General features: G+C 43.5%; 1 protein-coding gene across 5 annotated transcripts in view; it reads left to right on the forward strand.

Moving 5' to 3' along the window:
* The window catches only part of RINT1 (RAD50 interactor 1), a 48,940-nt gene extending 45,138 nt beyond the window's left edge, over positions 1-3,802 (forward strand). For 4 of the 5 annotated variants that reach the window (XM_033957906.1, XM_033957908.1, XM_033957909.1 and 1 more), the window contains 3 exons: positions 369-549; positions 1,430-1,548; positions 1,950-3,802. In XM_033957906.1, the coding sequence (XP_033813797.1) occupies positions 369-549; positions 1,430-1,548; positions 1,950-2,172 (523 nt within the window). In that variant the 3' untranslated portion in view covers positions 2,173-3,802. The remainder of the gene's footprint in view (positions 1-368; positions 550-1,429; positions 1,549-1,949) is intronic. The other variant, XM_033957907.1, reaches the window with a different exon arrangement.
* The last annotated feature ends 8,030 nt before the right edge of the window (positions 3,803-11,832 follow it).

Here is an 11,832-nt window from a genome sequence, read left to right on the forward strand (position 1 = left end):
AAATATAAGAACAAGGTACTTGTAATTGCACATTTTAACATAGTCTATTTGATTGCAGGTTGAAGTATTCTGTCTGAACTGAATTTCAGACACTTATATTTATTGGTATTTTCTAACTGCCTTTACTAAGGGATTCATTTAAGATGGTATACAGTTTGATACAAAACTCAGTTTTAACTACATAACAACCTTTTCTTCTCAGGAATTAGGACTTTTGAATTCTTTCTGTATTTATATGTATGTTAAATTAGTCTTTAAAACAATGGCAGTGCATTAGGAAGGCAATACTGAAAGAAAAAAAAATGTATGTGCAAAATGGAGGAAGTCCATTCATGAATGTTCATCTCACTACTGTTTAATTGTTTCAGATGGTTCTCTTTGCCATCTCCTTCTGAGCAGGCAATGATGTCCTTGTCCAGTACAGCTTGTCCAATGTTGCTGACCTTAAGAGACCGCATGTTGCAACTAGAACAGCAGCTCTGTTACTCTTTGTTTAGAATTTTCTGGCAAATGCTCGCAGAAAAGCTGGATCTGTTCATCTATCAAGAAGTAAGTAGCACGCTGTACTACTTCATGTATTTTTATAGCCAGAATTATAGGGACTCGTCAGTACTGCTGACATGCGAATGTGTGACAGTAGAAATCTGCTGAGGAAACTGGCTCAGGATTATTGCTTAAGATAGAAAATTCAGCTCAATATAAAACAAAGATGAAGATCCTTCTCTGAGGTTTTGTACCGTAATTCCCTTTATACTAGCTGTAGTGGGACACTTTTTCTAAGTTGCAGAAACAGGAAGGTTTTTTTTCCTCCTATACACATAGAAACATGACGGCAGATAAAGGCCAAATGTTCCATCTAGTCTGCCCATCGGCAGTAACCATTATCTCTGTCTGCAGCCATTTAAAGCACTTACTGCCACCTATTTTGTAGGCAGTAAGTGCTCATGTGGTATCTGTGCACTAACCAGTTAGTGCAAGGTGATATAGGTGCACTAACTGATTGCTGCAGGAATGCTCTCTCTGTCCCCTAACATGCCCCCACAAAAAAAATTAATAATAATAATAACTTTATTCTTCTATACCGCCACAATCTTGCGACTTCTAGGCGGTTTACAATCAAGAGTGCTGGACATTCAGCGAAATACAATAAGTAGATATTCAGAGGAAATACAGAGATCAGAGACCTCAGGAGGCAATAGTATAGAAATACAATTTGCTGAGCAAAAATGTAATATGTACATTTTAGTAGGTAATGTCCAACTATATACAGTTGTCCATTACCACAGGACACCTGAGCTCATCCTGCAGTAAGCTCTTTTAACCTGCATTTGGTACACATTAGTGTCTAATGCAGCTATGTTCCAAAATTTCAGATCTTCCAGATTTATTGATTTTTTTTTTTTAAGAAAGATATCTTTTGTTTCCACAGGTAATTCTGGGTAATCATTTTAATGAAGGAGGGGCTGCACAACTGCAGTTTGATATGGTTAGAAATCTGTTCCCTTTGTTTTCACACTATTGCAAAAGACCAGAAAATTATTTCAAACAGTAAGTAAAGAGAATATATCAAAGAGATTTGTTCCATTATGATTTAAGTTGCTTTATTTATTTTTTTCTAATATAAGTTGGGTTGTGTTTTTTTTAATGGTCATGTATTTTGTTGATTGTTATGCTATAAAAATGATACATAAATCATATCCAATAGCTCCTCTCCTTGTATGTGTGGTTTGTTCAATTAAATTCATTTTTAATAAACCCTGTGGTTATCAAACCTTTCTGGTTTTCAGGATATCCATAATGAATATGCCTCCTTGGAATGCAAATCTATCTCATGAATATTCATTATGGATATCCAGAAAACGTGACTGGCTGGGGAGCCAGTGTCTTAACCTGATTTTTTTGTTGTAATTGCTGACCTCATTCTACAACATTTTTTTCTCTTTATGTAGTATAAAAGAAGCCTGTATTATCCTGAACCTAAATGTTGGATCTAGCCTACTGTTGAAGGACGTACTACAGTCTGCTTCAGACAGTGGAAATGGATCTATGCTAAACAGTGAACAGCCTTCTGCCACAGCAGCATTAAATGAACTCGGAATTTACAAATTGGCTCAACAAGATGTTGAGATTCTTTTCAATCTGAGAACAAACTGGCCCAATGCTGCAAAATAGGAATGTCAGACAAAAGCATTAGAAAATAAAAGCTGCTTCTCTTGTTTTAATGAAGAGGAATACGACCCTGCTCTCCACAGATAACATGGTAGCATGGCTGCTCTCCTCAAGAGAGTACAATGTGGTCTGTACCATTTCCTTCTTCTGGCATGCAGATCCTATTCAAACTACGGCCATTTCTCTCTGTCTGTTAGGCCCTTTTGAATTCTGTTACTAAGAATGCAAAGGTCCTTTTTCATGAGTCATACAAAAAAAGATTGAACCTCTTTCTCGCACACATTAAAAGGTTCAAATGCTACCGTGGTCTCTGCTGTTATTTAAAGAATTTTCTTTATTTGCCAGTTACAAATCCTTGTAAGTAGGTTTGGAATAGCAAAAGCAGATAACTATTATTTCTGTATTTTTTAAAGTGAAATCTGCATCCTTTTGCCATTGTCTTATTTTTTTTAAAGTAACAATGTAGCTTCATCAAGCTAATGAACTTACAGCAGTGATGCTGAAGATGAAAGATGTCTTTCATTTTCCTGCCATGCTATAAAAAAGACATTCAAACCCTATTCATTTACTTTTTGCTATTTATAGGCTTTAAAGTTTTGACCATTGAAAGAGCCTCTGCTTTGATTCCACTGTGCTAATTGCATGTGTCACTTTATTTTAACAAAAATCAAATTTACATTGAACACACAGGCTCATATTCTATAGATGGCGCTTTAACAGTACCTAAATTAATTGCAAATTGCTATTTAAAACAAATTTCAGGTGTCTAAAAAAAAATCCAATGCCAGAATCGTGCTTATGGAGGAGCTTTACGATGCCTAACACCAGAAGTGGCGTTCGGAGTCATAGTGCGTCTCCATAGGCATGATTCATGTCAAATGTAGGCCCTGAAAACCCTGGCCTACATTTCCTGAAGGCACAAGTCTTTAAACAGCACTATCACATGATAAACACATGATTGGTGGCTGCTGACAACAGTGGCTACAGTCACTGATTTGTACTCAATTAGAAACAGACACTAAGGCCCCGATTCTATAAAGGGCGCCTAAATCCAGCCTAACACTGAGCGGGCCTTAGGCGTCCAAACTAAGTGGTTAATGAGCCATTTAAGAATCTTAATGAGCGATAATTGGCATATGGAGGTCCAAAGGATGTGGATGTCACTTTGTAGGCATGTCCACAATTTCATGGATGCCCAACGGAACTGGTGTGGGTGTGGAATGGGCGAGGCTTCAATATGGGTAACGGAAATCACACCAACCCATGGAAAAACCTGTCAGGGGTACCCCAAGACTCCCCTCTATCACCTACATTATTCAACATCTATATAACATCATTAGGTCACCGACTACTACTCTTCTCCTGTAATGTAATTCTACTGGAAATGTCCAGATTCATCTTTATTGTAATCCGCCTAGAACCGCAAGGCACAGGCGGAATAGAAATCCCTAATGTAATGTAATATACGCAGATGATATATCCATCCTAATCACCTTAAATGACATCTCAACTGAAATTATAGACCTCTCACACATTATGATAGAAATCGAAAAATGGATCACCAACTTCAAACTGAAACTAAACACAGAGAAAACAAAAGTCTTCTTGGCAAGCCCCAATGACAAATTAACGAGAAATCACTAAAAATAAACGACCATGAATATCCGATTTCCAAAACCATAAAAATTCTGGGTATCACACTAGACATGCACTTGACCATGGCTGACCACACAAACTTAACAGTGAGGAAATGTTTTTATACTCTATGGAAGCTAAGGACTATTAAAAAATACTTTGACATAACATCCTTCAGGTTACTGGTACAATTGCTGATCTATGTGGCTTGGATTACTGCAACATCATCTACCTGGGTATCCCACAAAAAACAATAAAAAAACTGAGATTAGTGCAAAACACTGCAGTTCGCTTAATCTTCGGACTGAGAAAAAAAAGACCACATTAGCCCATACTACAAAAAACTGCACTGGCTACCAATAGAAGTGCGAATACAGTTCAAATTTGCATGCATCTGCTTCAAACAAATCTGGGGCCTAGCACCTTCCTACCTGCAAACACACTTCACTTTACACAACCCCACACGAACAACTAGAAACAAAAACATCTTCGCCTATCCTAAAATCACTGGCTGCAAATACAAATCTTTCCTTGACAGAACCTTCATGTTCTAAGCTAACAAACAACAATCCTGGCTGGGAAACTACATAAATAAAACCAGACAGACCTACAACGCATTCCGAAAATCAATAAAACCAGACAGACCTACAACGCATTCCGAAAATCAATCAAAACCACTCTGTTATATTAAAAAAAAAAAAAGACAAAATTCATCACCTAAACAGACCGACCTTCGCTCACCACGCTTTTCCTCCTACAAACCCGAAGCAATCTCTCAGGCAACCCCTCTCACTTCCCTCCCCTTAACCCCCTCTTACTTTTCCTCCCCTTACTACACTTTTCTTCTGTAACATTTCCTCTCATGCATTTGTAATTCGCTGAATGTCCAGCCTTCTTTCGATGTGAACCGCCTAGAAGTCGTCTGACTACAGCGGTATAAAAAAATAAAGTTATTGTTATTGATCGACCTAGGGTATCGATCTCATGTCTACATTGTAGACAAATGAAAACCAGGTCTACTTTGAGCATAGTTTGGGCTTCAGATAGACCCGAGTTCTATGGATGGAACTTAGGCACAGTTTGGACTTCCTTAATGCGATCTGCTAAATAGTTTTCTGGGTTTTTATTTTTGCTGGAAGATGGGAACAGGGCTTTTTACCCACTGAGCCACAGCAGTTTCCACTAATGCCTTTCTTCTTCACATCTGATATGACAGCTTAGGGATCTGCTAAGCTATGATCTCAGGTATTTTCACCTTCACATGGCTAAGATCACTAAGCTCTCATGGTAGGAACCTCCATGACTGAAAGGAAGTAGCTGTGGTTCAATGGGTAAAAACCCGGTGCTCATCTTCCAGAGGTCATGGGTTCAAATCCCAGGACATATTTTAATTGTGGCATTCTATCTTGCAGGTGCACCTTGATCTCACAATGAGGTAAGCATTGTGCAGCTGCACACCTCCATTTGTAATGAAGTAGAAGCCATGCTAAGGTCTGTATCTGGTTTTTACAGTTTTAAAGCTTTTGCAAATGAAGTTATGTATGCCATCTATATTTTTTTAAAAGTTCTTCCAAGAATGAGCTGATTGGAGCACTGTCAAAAAAGTAGGGTAGCTTTTTAGCAAGAAACCTAAAGCTGTGGTTTTATTCATATGCTCTACTTCAGTTAATGGATGTTTTCCTCTAATTGGCAAATAACATTGCTGTTTGTCTACAAAAATAGAAGGTTTTGCATGCAATATATCTGTTTTGATGTGCCCTGTTTATGTGGTGCTTTATTAAATGTATTTTGAGCTTAAAGCAAAAATAAAAACCAAGAAAACTATTTAGCAGATCGCATTAAGGATGTCCAAACTTGTGCCTAAGTTCTATCCATAATAGAACTCACGTCTATCTGAAGCCCAGACTACGGTCAAAGTGGACCAACTTTACAATGCCTATAAGACCTAGTTTTACAATTGCTATGCAACCTGATAGCTCATTGTGTAGCACACTGATTAACCCTAAAGCACAGTTACTTACCGTAACAGGTGTTATCCAGGGACAGCAGGCAGATATTCTTGACTGATGGGGGTGACGGCACCGACGGAGCCCCGGTACGGACAATTTTAGAGTGATTGCACTCTAAGAACTTGGAAAGTTCTGGTAGGCCGCACCGCGCACGCGCGAGTGCCTTCCCGCCCGACAGAGGCGCGCGGTCCCCAGTTAGGATAAGCCAGCTAAGAAGCCAACCCGGGGAGGTGGGAGGGACGCAAGAATATCTGCCTGCTGTCCCTGGATAACACCTGTTACGGTAAGTAACTGTGCTTTATCCCAGGACAAGCAGGCAGCATATTCTTGACTGATGGGTGACCTCCAAGCTAACAAAAAGAGGGATGGAGGGAAGGTTGGCCATTAGGAAAACAAATTTTGCAAAACAGATTGGCCGAAGTGTCCATCCCGTATGGAGAAAGCATCCAGACAATAATGAGATGTAAAAGTATGAACTGAGGACCAAGTAGCAGCCTTGCAGATTTCCTCAATAGGAGTGGAACGGAGGAAAGCTACAGATGCTGCCATCGCTCGGACTCTATGGGCCGTGATAGAACCTTCCAGTGTCAGTCCGGTCTGAGCATAACAGAAGGAAATGCACGCTGCCAGCCAATTAGACAACGTACGTTTAGAAACAGGACGTCCCAAGTTATTCGGATCAAAGGACAGAAAGAGTTGGGGAACTGATCTGTGGGGTTTAGTACGCTCTAGATAGTAAGCTAGAGCCCTCTTACAGTCCAAAGTATGTAGAGCCTGTTCCCCAGAATGAGAATGAGGTTTCGGAAAGAAGACAGGCAGAACAATGGATTGGTTGAGATGGAATTCAGAGACAACCTTAGGGAGAAACTTTGGATGTGTACGCAGAACCACCTTGTCATGATGAAAGACCGTAAAAGGTGGATCAGCAACTAGTGCATGGAGCTCACTGACCCTCCTGGCAGAGGTAAGGGCAATAAGGAAAAGTACCTTCCAAGTGAGAAACTTGAAAGGAGAGGTAGCCAAAGGTTCAAAAGGAGGCTTCATTAAGGCGGAAAGAACCACATTGAGATCCCAGATAACAGGAGGGGCTTTAAGAGGTGGTTTCACATTGAAAAGACCCCGCATGAACCTGGATACCAGGGGATGAGCTGAGAGGAGTTTTCCATGGACTGGCTCATGAAAAGCCGCAATAGCACTGAGGTGGACTCTGATTGAAGTGGACTTGAGGCCAGAGTCGGACAAAGAAAGAAGATAATCCAACAAGATCTCCACTGCAAGAGAAGTGGGATTATGATGATGGAGAAGACACCAGGAAGAAAAACGAGTCCACTTCTGACGGTAACATTGCAGAGTAGCCGGTTTCCTGGAGGCATCCAGAATTGAACGAACAGGCTGAGACAAAAACGTATCATGAGAAGTCAGCCCGAGAGATACCAAGCTGTCAGGTGCAGAGACTGGAGGTTGGGATGTAGAAGGGTCTCCTGATGCTGTGTAAGCAGAGAAGGATATAGTGGAAGAAGAAACGGTTCCCTGGAACTGAGTTGAAGTAGAAGGGAGAACCATTGCCTGGGCCACCTCGGAGCAATCAGAATCATGGTGGCTCGTTCCCTCTTGAACAAGGTTCTCAAAATGAGAGGCAGAGGAGGGAAAGCATACAGGAACAGATTTGACCAGTCGAGGAGAAACGCATCCGCTGCCAGACGGTGAGGAGAGTAGAGTCTGGAGCACAATAGGGGCAGCTGGTGATTGTGAGGAGCTGCAAAGAGGTCTATCTGAGGAGTGCCCCATTGAGCGAAGATAGATTGTAGAGTGACAGGATCGATTGTCCACTCGTGAGGCTGGAGAATTCTGCTGAGTTTGTCCGCTAAGGAATTCTTTTCTCCCTGAATGTAAATAGCTTTCAGGAATAGATGGTGATTTATGGCCCATGTCCAGATCTTCTGGGCTTCCTGGCACAAGAGGCGAGAGCCCGTTCCACCCTGCTTGTTGATGTAGTACATCGCAACTTGATTGTCTGTGCACAGCAGAAGAACTTGAGGGAAGAGAAGATGTTGGAAAGCCTTGAGGGCATAAAACATTGCTCTGAGTTCCAGGAAATTGATGTGATGCTTCTTTTCCTGGGCTGTCCAAAGGCCTTGAGTTTGGAACTCGTTCAAATGAGCTCCCCATGCATAAGGGGAGGCATCGGTGGTGATGACTAGTTGATGAGGAGGTAGATGGAACAGAAGACCTCTGGATAGATTTGAGGATACCAACCACCATTGTAGAGATTGACGAAGAGATGATGTCACAGATATGTGTCATGAGCAAGGATCCGTCGCTGAGTAGCAAGGGTCCATTGAGGAGTGCGCAGGTGAAGACGTGTGAGGGGTGTGACATGGACTGTGGACGCCATGTGACCCAAGAGAATCATCATTTGCTTGGCAGAGATGGAACGTTGTGGAAGCACCTGCTGACATAGAGATTGAAGAGTCTGAAGACGGTTGGATGGCAGGAATGCTCTCATGAGGATAGTGTCCAGTATCGCTCCAATGAATTGAAGTCTCTGAGTGGGGATGAGATGAGATTTGGGTAGATTGATCTCGAATCCCAGTATTTGCAGAAACAGGATGGTTTGGTTGGTGGCCAGGAGTACTGCTTGAGCGGAAGTGGCCTTGATTAACCAGTCGTCCAGGTAAGGAAATACCTGAAGGTGGTGAGAGCGTAGAAATGCAGCCACCACAATGAGACATTTGGTGAACACCCTTGGAGAGGAAGCAAGACCGAAGGGTAGCACCTTGTATTGGTAATGACAATGATTGATCATGAAGCGGAGATACCGTCTGGAGGTCATATTGACCGGTATGTGAGTGTATGCCTCTTTGAGATCGAGGGAGCAGAGCCAGTCGTCTTGGTTGAGAAGAGGATAAAGAGTGGCTAGAGAAAGCATCTTGAATTTTTCTTTTACCAAACATTTGTTGAGATCGCGAAGATCTAGGATTGGTCTGAGATCTCCTGTTTTTTTGGGGACTAGAAAATAACGGGAGTAGAATCCCTGCCCCTGTTGATCTAGAGGAACTTCCTCTATAGCGTTCAGGAGGAGGGATTGAACTTCTTGAATAAGGAGGGCAGATTGAGGACTGTGCAAAGTAGACTCTTTTGGCAGGTTTTGGGTCGGAAGGGTCTGAAAGTTGAGAGAGTAGCCGTGGCGGATGATGTTGAGGACCCACTGGTCCGAAGTAATAACTTCCCACCGGCTGAGGAACAGAGAAAGACGACCTCCTATAGGTTGAGGCAGGTGAGCAGATATGGGAATACTGGCTATACTTTGGAGAATTAAGTCAAAAGGGCTGTGTCTTCTGCTGTGGAGGTGGCTTCACAGGTTGTTGCTGTTGTCTGGGCGGCTGACGTTGCTGTTGCCGTTGACGCCTGGGTTGCTGAGAAGCTGTTGGTAATGGGCGAACTGTGAAGCGGCGTTGATAGGCCGATTGCTGCCTGAAAGGTCTTGTTGGAGGAGGCTTTTTCTTATTTTTAAGCAGGGTATCCTAGCGTGTCTCATGGGCAGAGAGCTTTTGAGTGGTCGAGTCCATGGATTCCCCAAAGAGCTCATCCCCTAGGCACGGGGCATTGGCTAACCGATCTTGATGGTTAACATCAAGTTCGGATACCCGAAGCCAGGCCAGGCGACGCATTGCCACAGACATTGCTGTCGCTCTGGAGGTAAGTTCGAAAGTGTCGTAAATGGACCTTACCATGAACTTACGAAGTTGAAACAGAGAAGACAAGCAATGATGAAAAGATTGTTGTTTACGCTGAGGAAGGTACTTCTCAAATGAAGCCATGGTGGTAAGGAGATGTTTAAGATAGAATGAAAAATGAAAGGCATAATTACCAGCTCTGTTAGCCAACATTGCATTTTGGTAGAGCCTCTTACCAAATTTATCCATGGCTTTACCCTCTCTGCCAGGAGGTACAGAAGCATATACACTAGCTCCTTAGGATTTTTTAAGCGTAGATTCCACAAGTAGAGACTCGTGTGGAAGCTGAGGCTTGTCGAATCCAGGAATGGGAATTACTTTGTATAAAGAATCTAATTTACGTGGAGCACCTGAAATCGTTAAGGGAGTCTCTAGATTCTTGTAGAAAGTCTCCCTCAAGATGTCATGAAGAGGGAGCTTCAAAAATTCCTTTGGGGGCTGGTCAAAGTCAAGGGCGTCTAAAAAGGCTTTAGACTTTTTAGACTCGGCCTCCAAAGGAATAGACAGAGAGTCACACATGTCTTTCAAAAAAGAAGAGAAAGATGTAGTGTCATGCCTAGAGGATGGGTCTGGTACAGCAGAGTTATCCTCATCTGAGGAACACTCACCCTCAGAGAGAAAGGGTTCCTCTGAATCTCCCCACAGATCAGGGTCCCTGACATGGGAAGTACGGTCCCGAGACTCTGGGGTAGATGGTTCTAAGTGTCGGGATTTGCGCACCGACTTACCCGACCTCATCGATATAGAACCAGGGGATGTAATCGGTGGCACCGGTGCCGAAGTCTGTACCGACTGATGTTGAGCTCTCGGCTCCGGTGCGAGGACTGGCATCGATACCGATGAGGCCGAGTGAAGCGGTTCCGAAACAGTGGATGTAGACAGTACAGGCTGTTCCACTGTCGGTACCGGCGGCTCAGTGCGGACCGGCACCAGAAGGTTCGGTGCCAAGATAGCTGGAAGGAGATGTTGTAATTGCTCCTTGAGCTGCACCTGGAGGATGGCCGCAATGCGATCATCCAGGGATGGCACCGGTACCGCCTTTTTCTTTTGCGGTACCTGCGGTGCCGCTCGACGTCCCGGAGATGAGGAGCCCGATGTCGAGGGACTCACCTCAATAGGGGCGGAGCCCTTCCGCTGGCGCCTCACAGTCGGCAGGATTGGGCTCGCTGCACTCGAGACCGGAGGACGCTCCAGCAGGGAAGGCTTCTTAGCCGGCTTACCTGAGTGCTGGGATGCCGGTGCGGTGTTGCGCGGCGTCGAAGAGGAAGGTGCCGACTGAGCAGGTGCCGAAGCCAGTGTCGATGGAACAGGATCGGACATCTCGGCACCGAACAGTAATCGCTGTTGTATCTGGCGATTTTTTAGAGTACGTTTTTTTAACGTGGCACAGCGGGTGCAGGTGGAAGCCTGATGCTCAGGACCCAAACACTGTAGGCACCAGTTGTGTGGGTCCGTGAGAGATATAGGCCGAGCACACCGCTAGCACTTTTTAAACCCTGGCTGAGGGGGCATGAAAGTAAAAACGGCTTCAGCCAAATCGAAGGCCGAGGCCTCGATGGTGGCAGAAGGCCCCGCCGGGGAAAAAACCAAAAATGAAGAAAAAAATACAAGTTTTTTTTTTTTTTACAAAAATGAAATAAAAGAAAAAAGGCAATAGAGCCAAAAAGGTTTACGCGAGCGGGAAGGCAAGTAGAAAAAATTTCAACAGCCGTTGAAAAACGCGTCTTCTTAGCTCCGTGGAAACTAAGAAACTGGGGACCGCGCGCCTCTGTCGGGCGGGAAGGCACTCGCGCGTGCGCGGTGCGGCCTACCAGAACTTTCCAAGTTCTTAGAGTGCAATCACTCTAAAATTGTCCGTACCGGGGCTCCGTCGGTGCCGTCACCCCCATCAGTCAAGAATATGCTGCCTGCTTATCCTGGGATAAAGCCTTCTACCCTAATGTTGCTGGTTCGAATCACAGTCACTCTCTCTGATGGAAGAGAAATAAATAAAAGCATTAAACAGATCCAAATCCCAGTATCACAATTATAATGAAAAACACCATAAAATCACCATTCTAATAACATGACCTGAGCATGAGTCTACAAAGGACGCCTATCTTGCACATCCAAACTGATCCTAACTTTAGACGCACTTTACAGAATCAGGGCTAAATGGCGCATCCACTATTTCCTCTTCTCCCTAAGAGATTATTTTAACAGCTTTTCCTCTGTGGCTCAGTAGTCCAACATAAACATTTTGCCTATAGGGAAAAAAAACACCATCCTAGCAGGAGCTGTAG

The sequence above is a fragment of the Geotrypetes seraphini genome, chromosome 9 (assembly GCF_902459505.1).
Source record: "Geotrypetes seraphini chromosome 9, aGeoSer1.1, whole genome shotgun sequence".
NCBI lineage: Eukaryota > Metazoa > Chordata > Amphibia > Gymnophiona > Dermophiidae > Geotrypetes > Geotrypetes seraphini.